This window comes from Notechis scutatus, chromosome 2, assembly GCF_049901735.1.
Source record: "Notechis scutatus isolate UNSWTSFEM ecotype Mainland chromosome 2, rNotScu1.2, whole genome shotgun sequence".
Lineage (NCBI taxonomy): Eukaryota > Metazoa > Chordata > Lepidosauria > Squamata > Elapidae > Notechis > Notechis scutatus.
The window spans coordinates 70,642,496-70,658,691 of NC_142010.1; the positions used below are offsets into that span (position 1 = coordinate 70,642,496).

Sequence of the window (16,196 nt, forward strand, 5' to 3'; positions counted from 1 at the left end):
AGGGAGGTCATACAGGCACGTGGAGGCCACACACACTACTGAGCCTCATTTTGACTTGTTTTAAGGATATTACATCAAAGTTGGATCAGCCTGTAGTGTTTTTTTCCACTTTAATTTGGAGTGTAACTCCAAATCCAGACCTCCATGGGTTGCTAAATTTGATTTCCATTGATAATTTTTGTGTGATTTTGTTGTCAGCACATTCAACTATGCATTGAACAAAGTATTTAATGAGAATATTTCATTCATTCCGATCTAGGATGTCTTATTTTTGTGTTCCCTTTATTTTTTTGAGCAGTGTATGTATACTTCACTTATACCCTTCGTATATGTGAAGACTTATTCTATTGCTCATTCACTTTAATAACATTCATTTTAATATAAAATCAGGAGGAAGCATTGAGGCAAAATTTTATAAATTATGAACATCAAGAGAATAATAGACAAATGACACAATAGTGTTGAGAGGGATGCCTCATGGTCTAGATTTATAGAACCATCTAAATACTATACATCTTTAGAAAAAAATGGATTCACACCTTCACCTCTTTCTCGCTCTTCCACCGGACCAACTATGCTTCTTGTAGATCAAGGAAAGGTTTCAAAGCAGTTTGTAATGATAAGGCATAGGGATTCTGCCGATTAAGAATAATGTATCATTCCCAATTCCTTGGGCAAAGTGCAGTATTGGGTTTCTAATCTTTTCCCCCAGGAAAAAATATACTTTTCGTCAACCTAAGTTTGCCCAACTGCCCAAAATTAAACAGGATTAAATGTAACAGAAAGACTGAACACCAAAAAGATGGAAACAAAAGCTTCAATATGTATTGTCAGACTCATGCATTGCAAATAAAAATGGAAAGTAATAGAATCATTTGTTTGTAAAGTAAATGACTTACACCAAATTACAATATCATAATCTTCATAAGCAGATGTCAGAAACTCATGAAGGTAGGGCCTCATCAACTCAATTCCCGTTTCTGCACATGACCTGTGATCTGAGAAGAAAGTTGTCTGATTTGACCAGGTTCAAATTGTCTTTGAACATCATCCCCAAAGATTGACCTAAACTAATTGCAGTTTTTTTTTTATTTAAAAAGCCTAAAATACTACAAATCAGAGCTTTGCAGAGAAGGGAAAGGAGGAAGAGTTCCAATCTCTTATCTCCATTTAATTTATCTGAAAGGTGTATTGCTCCAAATATTGCATCAATATGTGGAACGATATGCATAGAAACCATCAGTTCCATGGATCCTGCAGGACATGCTGATGCAATCAAACCTGGAGTGCTCTCACTGTGACCAAGGTTTCCCATGTTGACCATTTCAGTTGACCAAGCTAGGCAGTTTTAGTGAAAATAATTTTACAGTGTGCCTTGAAGGTTTTCTAGAACACAGTGTAGACAATCCCTATAACACTTGCCAATGCAGAACAGCCTTGGTTCCATTTCAGCTACCGTGTTTCTCACATAATAAGGCCGGGCCTTTTTCTTTTTGCTGAAAAAACGGATAGGCCGTCTTTTCGGGGGTGACTTAATTTCCTCCCCCACCTACAGCGCCCATGTGCACGTATCTCTCCGCGAGGTCGCTTATCTGCCCATCGAAAGCTCCCTAAAGGACACAGTCCCCAGCTGCTTCAGGCGAGGCATGGCTGCCCTTTCCCTCGCCTCTAGGGCAGACTCTTTTCCATGAGGAAGCTCCCAAGCCGCTCAACAGCCATCTGATCGGCCCGGTAGAGCGGCCTGGGCGGCAGCACACACACACCCCTCGCCACGAGGCCGCTTATCTGCCCATCGAAAGCTTCCCAAAGGACACAGTCCCAGCTGCTTCGGGCGGTGTGGCTGCCCCTTTCCCCGCTTTAGGGCAGACTCTTTCACGCCGAGAAGCTCCCCAAAGCGCGCTCAATAGGCATGATCGGCCGGTGGCAGAGTGCCTGGGCCGCACACACCTCCCTCGCTGCCAGGCCACTTCTATCTGCCATCGAAAGCTCCTAAAGGGATCACAGTCCCTTAGCTGGCAGGTGTGGCTGCCCTGTCCCTCGCTTTAGGGCAGATTCTTTCCGTGAGGGAAGCTCAAGCGCCAACAGCCACTCACCGCCGATTGAAGTGGCCATTGAGCGCGCTTGGGGAGCTTCCTCACGGAAAAGAGTCTGCCCTAAAGGCGAGGGACAGGGGCAGCCACACTCGCCCGAAGCAGCTAGGGACTGTGTCCTTTAGGGAGCTTTCGATGGGCAGATAGAAGTGGCCTGGCAGCGAGGGAGAGGTGTGTGCTGCCGCCCAGGCCGCTCTACCGCCGATCAAGTGGCTATTGAGCGCGCTTGGGGAGCTTCCTCGGAAAAGAGTCTGCCCTAAAGGCGAGGGGACAGGGGCAGCCACACCGCCTCGAAGCAGCTGGGGACTGTGTCCTTTAGGGAGCTGGATGGGCAGATAGAAGCGGCCTGGCAGCGAGGGGAGTGTGTGTGTGCCGCCCAGGCCGCTTCTACCGGCCGATCAAGTGGCTATTGAGCGTGCTTGGGGAGCTTCCTCGCGGAAAAGAGTCTGCCCTAAAGGCGAGGGGACAAGGGAAGCCACACCTCGCCCGAAGCAGCTGGGGACTGTGTCCTTTAGGGAGCTGATGGGCAGATAGAAGCGGCCTGGCAGCTTAGGGGAGTGTGTGTGTGCCGCCCTAGGCCGCTTCTACCGGCCGATCGAAGTGCCTATTGAGCGTGCTTGGGGAGCTTCCCTCGCGGAAAAGAGTCTGCCCTAAAAAGGCGAGGGGACAAGGGAAGCCACACCTCGCCCAAGCAGCTGGGGACTGTGTCCTTTAGGGAGCTTTGATGGGCAGATAGAAGCGGCCTGGCAGCGAGGGAGTGTGTGTGTGCGCTCGCCCAGGCCGCTCTACCGGCCGATCGAAGTGGCTATTGAGCACGCTTGGGAGCTTCCCTCGCGGAAAGAGTCTGCCCTAAAGGCGAGGAGAAAGGGGCAGCCACACCTCGCCCGAAGCAGCTGGGGACTGTGTCCTTTAGGGAGCTTTCGATGGGCAGATAGAAGCGGCCTGGCAGCGAGGGGAATGTGTGTGTGCGCTCGCCCCAGGCCTCTTCTACCGGCCGATCGAAGTGGCTGGTGATTCTGCCTTCAAGAGAGCTTCTATCGGCTATCAGGGTATTCTAGCTCAGGCTACCTGCAGGGCACTCCTAAAGGCAAGTTTTCTTCCCCCCACCCCCGCCCTTCCCCACCCCCCTTTTCCCGCCATTTCTCTTTACTCGTGTAGTTCTAACGAACGATGTGAGAAATGGCGGGAAACGCATGCTTTTAATAGGCCTTAATTTAGGGGCGGGGCTTAAATTCACCTCCTGCCAATAAAACATGGTGGGGCTTCCTATTGGTGGAGGCCGTATTGTTGGAGAAACACGGTAGTTTGGGGGAGAGCAACAAATAGAGTCTTCTCCTGCAATACTAGACCTGAAGTAGTTTAAAGCAAAACACTGCCTCCAACTTCAACACAAAGAATGACTATCCCCACAGAGTGAAACTAAATTACTTTATACCAGCCTAATAATGATGTTTTTAAATATATAACTGCAGTGAGACTACTATAAGCCTAAAAGTAGAAAAGTACTACAATGGAGTAATGGTTTGTGAACATATTGGAACTGGTCTGACAGTTAATGCATCAGACTAGAAACCAGGAGACTGTGAGTTCCAGCTCTAATTTAGGCATGAAAGCCAGGGGTGACTTTGGGTCAGTCACTCTCTCTCAGCCTAACTCACCTATCAGAGTTGTTGTAGAGATAAAAGAAGAAGGAAGGAATATTAGGTATCTTCACCACTTTGAGTTATTTATAAAAATAATAAAGGTGGAATAAAAAAAATATTAAAAACATCCTTACAGAGATGGCTAAATTAACTTCTTTCCCTTAAGAGAAAACATTATATTTATGGCTAACTGGAAACCCCCTAGAAATGTATTGCATAAAATGAAAAAGTGTACTTGTAGTTTGGATGATTAGAAAAAAAACCCTGGATAATAGAAAAGAGTAAGCATTTTTTCTAATTATAAAGTAAGAGATTATTTTGTAATTTTACTTATATTTGCTGCAAAGGAACTTGGAAGCTTTTTCTTTCTATTTTGTTTTCATTCTTCCTACATTTTTTCTTTCTCTTACCTTTCGTTTTAATGCTCCTTGTAAAACTTTTAATTAAAAAATAAGATGATTCCACAATATACAATTCAAGATCACAACTACTACCCTGTTGACATGACCCCCCCAAGTTGCTAAAGGCTTAAATGATCACCAGTTTTTCATATAATTTTTACATATACTACTGTCAGCAGATTCTTGTTAGTTTAGGTTCTACCTCTGTTACATCTAAAACAGGGAGCTAAACTTTGATTACCTGGAACCACAATCTGTAAACATTGTGTTAGGTATAACATTGATACCAAATATGGTTTGGGTGAATAAATATATAAAACTTAGATATCATGGTTTAAGTGCTTATCACTTTAAGCACAATGCAGCAGGCAATTAGCCGATTAAGGGTGCGGTTAGAAGTTACAATATAAGGAAGCATTAGAAGCTGGAAAGCTTGCTGTCTGTCTCTGGCTGTAACTGTGTGTTACTGTAACTGTGTGCTGCTGCGACTAACTGTGATTACTGACTGTGAGTGCCTGTGACTGAACTGTTATTGTTTGCTACTGTTTGCTGATTTACCGCGTAATTCTACTGAATATCCAGCGTTTGTTTCTCTGGAGAGTGAAACCGGAGGAGGAGAAGATATCTTTATCGGCTGATAAAGATATTGCAAGGACTCTTAATTTGGACTATACTAGTGAGTCTTACTGGATGGAAATACTGTGAATGACTTAATGGACTGAATGACAATGCTTAAACTCTAACTGGATTAAAACTATTTAAACTACAAACAGTGTTTGTGTTCAGTGTGTGTATACTCTGGGGCCCTTCCGCTCTCGTTTGGCTGCCTGGCTTGACTACTGCTGCAATACTCTGCTAGGGGTTAATCCTCAAAACCCTAACATTGGTTATGGGCCCAGCAGCATAGTCTAACTAACCAGGATATAGCAGAGAGAGTTGGTGTGAGTTGCACATTACTGTAAAAACAAACTGTTTTAATTAGTTTAAAATAGTCAAAATATCTGAAGAGCAATGGCACAAGTAAATTTGTCACAACTGTCCATGATATCCAGGCTGGATGGAACAAACTATGTTTCATGGTCAATGAAATGTAGCTTACTTCTACGCAGAGAAGGATTGTGGGACATTATAGCAAACCCACCAGATGTGAGTAGCTGGGATCCTGCTAATGATGATGATAACGAAAAGTTACAAGAATTTAAACTGAAGAATGAGCAGGCTTTATGCATCATAGGACTGACTCTCTGTGATCAGCAGCTTGTCCATATTCGTGGAGAAGAAAATGCTGCAAACTGCTGGGAGAACCTCAGGAAGATTTATGTTCGGGACAGTGTAGGAGCACATATAAATCTTACACGGAAGCTTTTTCGAACGCATCTTCAGAGGAATGGAGATATGTTAGTTCATTTAAACTGTATGAAGAGCATTTTTCAAGATTTGCAAGAAAAAGAGCTTATATTTAATGAACTGCAACAAGTCTACATAATATTATCTTCATTAGATCAAAGCTATGATGACTATGTGACTTCGTTAGAAGTATTGCCAAAAGAAAGCCTCTCATTAACCGAGATTACAGGCAGGCTACTAGAAGAAGCCAGAAGAAGGCGTGAGCGTGATTTGAGCTGAGAGAAGATAAGAAAGAAGAGAAATTATCTTCAAAGCTTGAAAGAAACCAGCAAAGCAAAGTAAAGCACCTGGAAGAAGAGAATTTATCTTCGACAGCATACACAATTAAAAAGTGTTTTAATTGTGGAGGCAGAGGACATTTGGCAAGGTTCTGCAAAAAGAGAAAAGCCAGAATGTAAAAAAGCCAAAGAAAGCATTTGAACTAGCCACGTTTGGCAACTCTGATGTGAAGAATAATTTATGGGTGGTTGACAGTGGCGCATCCCACTGCATCACAAGAGATAAGACAAAATTTATAAAAATGTCTACAAGTTCTCAACATATATCTCTTGCTAACGGCTGGAACCTGAAAGCGAAAGGTCAAGGTTTTGCACGTTGTCCGTACATAAACCAGGATATAAAAATGTTGTATGTACCGCAACTAAAGTTTAATTTGCTTTCAGTAAGGGTATTAGATAAATTAGGTTATGTAATTACTTTTAAGGATAATAATTGCATAATTGAAAAAGATAACAAAAGGGTAACTGCAGCTTTAAATGGAACATTATATGTATTAGATAATAGTAAGAAAGGGGAGGCTCAAACTGTATTTAATAATATAAAGCCTCATGATGAATGTATCCATTTATTGCATAGGCGTTTGGGGCATGTAAATTTTAAAATGCTAAAACGTACAGTTGAGTTATCTGAAGGAATAAGGTTAAAACCTTGTGATAAATATTTGCGTTGTAATGTTTGCTGTGAAAATAAGAGCAAGGTATTGCCTGCAAATAGGCTAAATGGTTTCAAAACAAAAGAACCTTTAGAAGTAGTATTTGCAGACATCATAGGTCCAAAGAAACCCAGTATGGGGGTGCTAGATATATACTGAGCATTATGGACCATTATTCTAGATATGGGTTTTGCTATTTAATGAAAAGCAAAACTGAAACATATCAACATTTTTTCAATTGGCTTAGGTTTGCTGAAAGAAAGTCTAAAAGGCAACTGATAACCCTGGTGACAGATAATGGTACGGAATTTATTAATAACAAATTCCAGAACAGACTTAAGGTAGCTGGAATAGAGCATAAGAAGTCTGCTCCATACAGGCCAGAACATAACGCTTTTATTGAAAGAAGAGGCCAAACACTACAGGCAATGGTTAGAACAATGTTAAATGATTCTGGGTTACCTGATTCTTTGTGGGGGGAGGCTACAATGTGTGCTAATAACATATTGAACAACGTTGTTAATACAACAACAGGTGAAATACCATTTACCAGATGGCATGGCAGGAAACCTGATCTAAGTTACCTGCACACATTTGGTGCACCAGCATGGGTGCATATTCCTGCACAACTCAGGAAAAAGGGCTACATAGAGCTAAAAGATTTTTCTTCGTTGGTTATCAGGCAAACCATAGGGCATATAGATTTTGGGAGAAAGGCACATCTAAAGTGTTATGTAGTGCTAGTGCCCAATTTCTAGAACATGAAGGATGGGAGAAAATAGAAAAGGATGCCAATAAAGATGTAATTATTGAATCCTATCGAAATCCCATTAGTTATCCCTGTAACTTTAAAAATAAATTAAAGAGACAAATACAGGATGAAATAGTGCCCATAAAGGAAGAAACAGATTCAATAGCTGAACAGGATGAGGAAGATGAACAGGTAGTAGTTCAACAAAGTCCTCCTGTAAGCCCTGTAATTCCCAGAAGAACTACATCGTATCTAGACCGCCTGATAGGTACCAGGCTAACACAGTGTGCCAGATTAATCAAGTTCCTAATTCTGTTGAAGAAATTAAAAAGTATCCTAATAAGGAAAAAGAAAAATGGTATGCAGCAATGAATAAGGAACTGAATTCATTAAGTGATATGAAGGTGTATGAAAATGCCAAATTACCTGCAGGAAAGAAATCCATTGGCTGCAAATGGATATTTAAGGTAAAAATAGATAAAGATGGTAATTTAATCCATAAGGCAAGGTTAGTAGCCCAAGGTTTTAGGCAGAATGCTAATGACTATGATGAGGTGTTTGCACCTAGTCTTAAGGCAGCAACCTTGAGAGCAGCTTTAGTGTGGGCAGCTAGTAAAAACTATATAGTTAACCATTTAGATGTGGAAACTGCTTACTTGCACGCCCCATTAAAACATATTATTTATATGAAAAAGCCTGTTGGTATTAAAAGTGAAAATAAGGATAATAATGATTGTTGGTTGTTAAAGAAAAGCCTATATGGTCTTAAACAATCAGGCTATGAATGGAACCAGTATATTGTAAAGGAACTAGACAATATAGGATTTAAAGCTGGTTTAGCCGATCCATGTCTGTTTAAGAGGGAGACAAATGGGAAAGTATCATTATTATTACTATTCACAGATGACATTGCATTGATAACTGAAACTAATGATGAAGCAAATAAAATAATAGCATCATTAGGAAAGAGAATAAAGATCAAGCAATTAGGGGAGATAAAGAAGTATCTCGGTTTGAATATAAAGAAAACACGGAAAGGTTTTAAGATATCTCAGGAAGATAAGATAAGCAAATTGCTAAAAGATTACAAGATGGAGCTTTGTAAGCCAGCTAAGACTCCAATGAGTCAGGAGTTTAGCAACACTGATGTACAAAGCCCTGAGTTTGATAAGGTGATTTATCAATCTTTAATTGGTAGTTTGAGTTATATTAGTAATTGGTCTAGACCAGATATATCGTACTGCGTGAATCAGTTGGCTAGATTCAATTCTGCACCATGTGAAAGACACTGGAATGCAGCTAAGAGGATATTAAGATATCTTAAAAAGACAATGAATTATTCATTGTATTTAGAACCAAAGGGTGATTTAATTCTGTGTGCTTATGCAGATGCTAGCTTTGCATCAGAAAGAGACACTAGAAAGTCGACTTCAGGAACAGCCATAATGCTGGGTAAGACATTAATAGGCTGGAAGTCAATAAGACAACAGCATATAAGTTTGTCTACTATGGAAGCAGAATTCTCCTGTTTATCATTGTTATGTACAGAATTAATAATGTATAAACAAATGTTAATTGATATAGGTATAACTGTAGATTATCCTATAATTATACATGAAGATAATCAGGCAGCAATTCAAATGGCCACAAATATTGGAGTAAAAACAAGGAGCAAACATACAGATCTAAGATACCTAAACGTGAGACAATCTGTAAGAAGTAAGATGATTCAGCTAGAGTACTGTATGTCGGAGGACAATTTAGCTGATAATTTTACTAAAGCCCAAGGTGCCAGTAAGCACCAGGAGAGTTGTGAAAATATGGGCTAAGATTGTAAGGTATTATATATTTATTTCACCCAAAAGGGGAGTATGTTAGGTATAACATTGATACCAAATATGGTTTGGGTGAATAAATATATAAAACTTAGATATCATGGTTTAAGTGCTTATCACTTTAAGCACAATGCAGCAGGCAATTAGCCGATTAAGGGTGCGGTTAGAAGTTACAATATAAGGAAGCATTAGAAGCTGGAAAGCTTGCTGTCTGTCTCTGGCTGTAACTGTGTGTTACTGTAACTGTGTGCTGCTGCGACTAACTGTGATTACTGACTGTGAGTGCCTGTGACTGAACTGTTATTGTTTGCTACTGTTTGCTGATTTACTGCGTAATTCTACTGAATATCCAGCATTTGTTTCTCTGGAGAGTGAAACCGGAGGAGGAGAAGATATCTTTATCGGCTGATAAAGATATTGCAAGGACTCTTAATTTGGACTATACTAGTGAGTCTTACTGGATGGAAATACTGTGAATGACTTAATGGACTGAATGACAATGCTTAAACTCTAACTGGATTAAAAACTATTTAAACTACAAACAGTGTTTGTGTTCAGTGTGTGTATACTCTGGGGCCCTTCCGCTCTCGTTTGGCTGCCTGGCTTGACTACTGCTGCAATACTCTGCTAGGGGTTAATCCTCAAAACCCTAACACATTGTTTCAACTGACCTACTAATTTCAGATTTTTGTTGACGCCTGAATTTCAATATTACTTAATCAAAGCTATCTCACAGAAAATTATAATTCTTACTGCGATATGAAATGTTTTATATTAAATTACTATTATCAGTATTTCTCCCCTGCATTATAAAGAGTAAGCATACATTTTAAAAACATGACTGCAACTGACTGTCTGCCTGCTTGCTTTCATGTTCAACATTTTATCTTTAAAGTCATGTTTACCAAAGAACTAACGATACGTATACCATACAATTAGCCTTAGAGAACATATTTTACAGCTGGTGATTAAGGGCCATTGGATAAGCAGGTAACAGGAAATGAAATATTTTCATAATCAACTTTATTGAAATTATTTCATTTAAATATGTTTATATTCCCCCCACTGGTGGTTTTTCAAAAGATGCTTAAAATGTTTTGTTTTATGCTGTCTTATGGTTTTAAGTTGTCACCACGATATGCCTGCTACTATTCAAACAATTACTATTTGTGATGTAGTTATTGTTGTAAACTGTACTGTAAGAGCTATGAAGTATACAGCAAAAGTAATAAACAATCAAGATATCCAACATTAAACAGAAAGCAACAGTTTCAACCTAAGGTTAATGACTTACCAAACAATGTATAGTCAACATCAAGGACTAACAATTTCTTCCCTTCTCTTGGAGGATTCAGTATTTCTATTTTGTACTCCTTAACTCTGCGGGAGATTTTCAGCAGATTCTCCTCCCTAAACACAAACAATATAAGCATCATATAGTTGTAGTTTCTTTAGCTAGTCATTCACTTATTACTCTACACAATGACTCACCGATTTTCTACTTCAACAACTTCCTCTTCAATATCAAAATCATTGACTACATCTTCATTATCAGGAGGTGGCCCGAGGACATCTTCCTATAATGAAGGTAATTTTTTAAATAAATTAGCACAGAAATAGTCATGTGTTTGCCTAATTTGGTGGATTATCCAAAAAAGCAGCAGCCACACAGCCACGGAGGCTGACTATAAAATGAATTGTCTGCTGCAGCATAGCATCCCTTCACTCTTACTTGATTGTTCCTGCAAATAAATCAGCTGCAGTCTTGTTAACATTTAAAAGTCCTGGGATTTGTAAGTAAAGAATAAACTCAGATTACCATTCAAGCTTCTGGAATCCACACTGAACTTGGATTTTGGTCCATATGGGAAGAAAAGGGGAAATCCAGTCTATACTTTTAATATTAAAGGCTTCAAAATTTTTTTCATCTTTTCCACTTCAAGCAATGGGAGAAAAAGTTTGGTCCAAGTCAAGTGTTGCACTAAATTTCTCTCTGGAAGTAACATAAAGCTGTAGAAGTGTTTGATGGCAATATCTTCCCTGTTCCTATTATGTGACATGTTACATACCTCAATCCTCTTTTTTGCTCTCCTATTTTAAGAGTGCTACTGGGACAGGAGGCGTAGGAATGATTTGTTCAGAAACCAAAAGAAGAAACAGATCCTGAATCTCTTTTTTTCAAGTTGGAACATTCTCACAGGCCTTGAAAAAGAGAATCTGATTTGTCCAATGGCCTTCACGACATTATCTCAAGAATCAAAGGACTGCAGCCCAGACCAATGTTTTCTTGATAGCTATTCATACTATAGGAATTAACAGAGTAAATATGGTTGAATGAATTGATAGACACTATGCTCACAGGAAATCAGCAGCTGCCATTTAATTAAAGGCTACTGCAACAACAAAAAGGGCATGGAAATAAAATAAAATGGAAAGCAAATGGTACTGTATTTCATAAGTTCACATGGTATATAGGAATCCTGCATTTGGAATAATAAATTTGGTCCATTAATATGTATTGTGCAAAGGCAACTATTTACACAAAGGACCACTAAAAGTTTTCACAAAAGCAGGCTCTTTACATCATTCTAACATGATTTTGGTGGTTACACTTTAGTGAATTTTATAGCCATTAGAAATCGGTATCTATGCTTTAACAGAGCAAGAAGATATTTTACCAAACTTTCCTCACGAGTCCCCATCATCATGATTTTAGTATTTGGTTTCAATTTTAATGATCCAAGCTTCACATCATTTTCTGCTGGCTTGCCTGCAATATAAACAGATTAGATTTCCTAAGTAACTGTACAATTTCCTCTTCCTGCTTATTCTGAATGACATTTTTGAATCACTGACCCATTAAGGTCAAACAAATCAATAAAAGACAAAATTCTTTCTATATAACTTTTTATGATTGAAAGACCTCAGTTACCCTGAGGTAAGATGTTTATTTGTTTATTTATTATTTATTTATTTTTCTGCTATGCATGCTGGAAAGTCTTCAATAAATCAGTAAGAATTCTCTTGGCTGCTTCTCTAGCACAGCTTGATATTTACTTTGTTTCATTCAGACAAATATTTATCTTTCTTTTCAAATAAGAACTTATAAGAAAATAAGCCAATCTGAAAAATTGCTGGGGCTTACATCCTGAGTAGTTTCGACTTGTTTTTCCTAGGTAGCTGAAATCTGTGTTAACTTGTACTTTAGTCCTTTATGTAATGATATTAAAACTAATACAATCACAACTAGTACAATCATTTCGTGTGTGTGTGTATGTATATGTATGTATATATATGTGTGTGTGTGTGTGTGTGTAATCAATATATATATTGATTAGCCTATAGGCAACATCAATGTACAGGTTCAAACACATATTACCAGTAAAATTCCAAGCAAACAATTTAAAATGAGAGTAGGGTAAAATTATAGAATAAAATACAATAATTCAATACATAAATATATAAAATAGAATAAAATGACATAAAATTATATTTCTGTATCACCCCTGCAATCTATCCCAATCAGGCCCATATATGCCAATCTCAGTCGGACCATTTTACTTAAAAAATGTGCTGTATTAAATGTAGTTTTCAGATTCCGGCCACACATGAAGTATGTTGTTTTAATACAGGCCTCCTACTGGGCCACACATTTAATATATGATCAAGGTACTTATCTCTTGCCCCCTTATACAAACAGCAATTGAATAATATATTAGTCAGATCTTCTACCTTTTCAGCTCCACAGATACATGTTTGTTCATTGTATGGGATAGAATGGAATCTCCCAGAACTAACCATTGTATCAAGCTGTTCAAATCTTGCTCAGGTAAATGTTTCCCTGAGATATTTTGGCAATTGTGATTTTATATATGGTAGTTGTCCATTTGGAATGTGCGCTTATATTTGCTCAGCCATTTCAGGGTACCAGTCTTATTAAATATGGCTATTTCATTTTAAGCTTCTATATCTATGATTCTTTGGACAACTTTTTTTTTGGTTCTCTGTTACACAAGAGGCAGGAAGACCACAGCTCTTTATATAATTTGTCAATTTAATAATCCAGAAAGTTTATTAGGATTCCAAGTATAAATAAAACTCTGAATAAGTATTTGAGTTGTTCTATTAAGTGCTTGACAAGAATCACAGAAATCCAGGTTCAAATTTAACCATGAAAACTCATTGAGTAATGATGAGCTAGTCAATGTCTGGCAGTCCAATCTGCTTCAGAGGATTGTGGAAAATACATTAAGAAAAGTATGTAATGTACACTGTTCATGAAGTAAAAAAGGGATGACTCTCTAACAAACAAATATATAAATAAATCATTTTAATCCATACAGCCAATATACTACTGGAAAATACCAAGTGGATATGAACAAAGATCTTCATAAACAAATATGCCTAAAGCTATAGTCCTAGAGATAAGGTTTTCTCTTTAATTTATTGGATACATTGTTGTTTCTAGTCTTTTAACATGTTACATGTATTCCATTTTTTTTCATAAATGTATTCCAATTTTTTTCATAAATGAATATGTCTGCATTAGAAAGTTCCCTTGAAAACAAATGGAGACATATATGTATCATATATACATGTATATCATATACACAAACACACACACACAGCACATACAAAAAATTAGTTGAACAGCTCTCTATGCATTAATACATCACTGGAATGTTCTGTTAAAGAGGATGGACAAATATGTGCATATTCATGTTTAGTGCACAAGCATCAGTCTGCTTCTTGTACAAGGTGTGAGAGATAAACCTTAGATTAGGGTCTATGCTATATTATTTTTTAAGAAGTGCTTTAACATTTAAACAGCCAGGAACTATCACAGCTACCTTACTTAATGAAGAAAGACAAGGCGAAGATTACCTTTTATTTTAAGTCCCAGAAGTTTTTGGCGTTCTGGTAGCACTCCTGTAAGTCCTTTGAGTGATTGCTTGAGATCCAACACTGTGTCCTCTTCTGACAAGGTGGTTATTAAAAATTCTTGCCCACCCCATTTTATAATGAGAGAGACAGCCATATTTGTAACATATGTTAAAACAATCCTATGAAAAATCAAAAGAAATAAAAAAAAATGGTTAGACAATCCCAGATATCTAACCTATTTTAGAGATAATAGGAAAAACAACCCAAATACTTAATCTTGAGTGTCATTCTCAACACACTTAAAGGGATTTACCTCTCGATACACACGTATCTGATTTGCACTGTAACAAATCCAGGACATTATTTTTGTAACATCTTCCAAACTTCTATATTCTCTTTTACACAATATTGTTCTAATGACTTCAAAAAAACAGACTCCTAGTATGCATTATAGAGAGGTATTTAGAAATCAGAGGTGGGAAAGGGTCAGAGAAAATAACAGCTGAGGAAACTATCCTTAATGTATTTTAAACTGAGAATAAATTTTATGTATGGTGCTGTTTTTTATATGTACATAATGGATATACACAGTGCATATATATAAACATACAATGCATTCACATCTCTAAAAAAGCTATCTTTTTTAGATATCTGAATACATTGCATTTTATATATATGCACTGTGTATACACACACACACACACACACACACCATACACAAAATTTACTCTGTTTAAGAATTCTTTAACAATCAATAATGTATCTCACCGACAAACCAAACACCCCTTGCCTAAATAACCACTGGAATCTGATTCAAGCAAATGAAGATTCAACAATTTATAAGAGAGAACCCTATTCTAAGCAAAGCATCTACTTTTATCTATTTCAAACCTCCAATACAATGAACGGCACAGTAGAGAATTTTCTCAATTGAACCCTATTGTCATTTCGATAAATTATCACTGGTGAGCTATTTATCACAACATGGCGGTTTTATAGAAATCTCCTTATCTTATTAGACTTATGAGATATTTGAATAATTTTATACGTGCTGATCAAAATGGATTTCTGCCAAAGAGATAAATTAAAGACAATAGGAGAGTAATCTTGGATACTTTGGAATATTATGAAGCACATTCAGATAAACAAATGGCTTTGATATTTTTAGACACGCAAAAAGCCTTTGATAATGTAAATTGGCAGTTCATGACATTACAAATGGAGCAGATGGGGTTTGTTGGAAAATTCATCAAAACTATTGAAGCAATATACCATAAGCAATCAGCGAGAGTAATAATAAATGGAGATTTAGCAAAGAGTATCAATATTAAAAAAGGAACTAGGCAAGGATGCTCACTGTCTCCTCTGTTGTTTGTTTTGACTTTGGAAGTATTAAATAGAAATATTAGAGAAGATAATGAAATAAAGGGAACGAAAATAAAAAAGGAAGAATACAAGTTGCAAGCATTTGCAGATGATCTGGTCTTTATATGAGGAACCATTAAAAACAGCGCCTAAATTAATAGAAAAGATTGAGGAATTAGGTCAGGTGGAAGGTTTGAAAATAAAAGATAAAATCAAGATTTTGACTAAGAATATGGTTGAAAAGTGTAAGAAAGAATTGGCGGAGAGATTGAACATTCAGATCACAAACAAAGTTAAATATTTAGGAATACAAATAAGTTAGATGTGGAACACTTAAAGAGGATAATTATTATAAACTCAAACAGATTGTGACAGATTTGGCAAAATGGGAAAATTTGCAACTATCTTTATTAGGGAGAATATCTACAATCAAGATGAATATATTGCCAAGGATTTTATATTTGTTTTAGACAATTCCAATTAAACTTGGGAAAGAATACTTTGAAGATTTAAATAAAGTAATACTGAAGTAAATATGGCAGGGAAAGAAGGCAAGAATTAAATTAAAATTGTTACAAGATGCTAGATCAAGAGGAGGTTTTGGTTTACCCAATTGGGAACTATATTACCAAGCAACAACATTGATGTGGGTGAAAGAATGGATAGCTTTAAGGAATACTAGATTATTAACACTAGAAGGTCATGATTTACTATTGGGATGGCATGCTTTTTATGGTATAAGGAGAGTAAAACACATGGGTATTTTAGGAGATACTATATTCGAGATGCTTTATTATCAACATGGGAGAAAATAAGAAAACAACATTACATGAAAATACCAATCTGGTGGTCAACTATTGAAGCATTTGCATATCCAGTTGTTTATAAA

General features: G+C 37.5%; 1 protein-coding gene across 1 annotated transcript in view; it reads right to left on the bottom strand.

Annotated features, from left to right (window-relative positions):
• UBLCP1 (ubiquitin like domain containing CTD phosphatase 1) overlaps positions 1 to 16,196 on the bottom strand; it is a 35,880-nt gene that overhangs the window by 12,839 nt on the left and 6,845 nt on the right. The window contains exons 2-6 of the mRNA XM_087955084.1: positions 13,943 to 14,121; positions 11,737 to 11,828; positions 10,550 to 10,635; positions 10,353 to 10,468; positions 900 to 998 (exon numbers count right to left, since the gene is read on the bottom strand). Of these exons, the coding sequence (XP_087811210.1) occupies positions 900 to 998; positions 10,353 to 10,468; positions 10,550 to 10,635; positions 11,737 to 11,828; positions 13,943 to 14,096 (547 nt within the window). The 5' untranslated portion in view covers positions 14,097 to 14,121. The remainder of the gene's footprint in view (positions 1 to 899; positions 999 to 10,352; positions 10,469 to 10,549; positions 10,636 to 11,736; positions 11,829 to 13,942; positions 14,122 to 16,196) is intronic.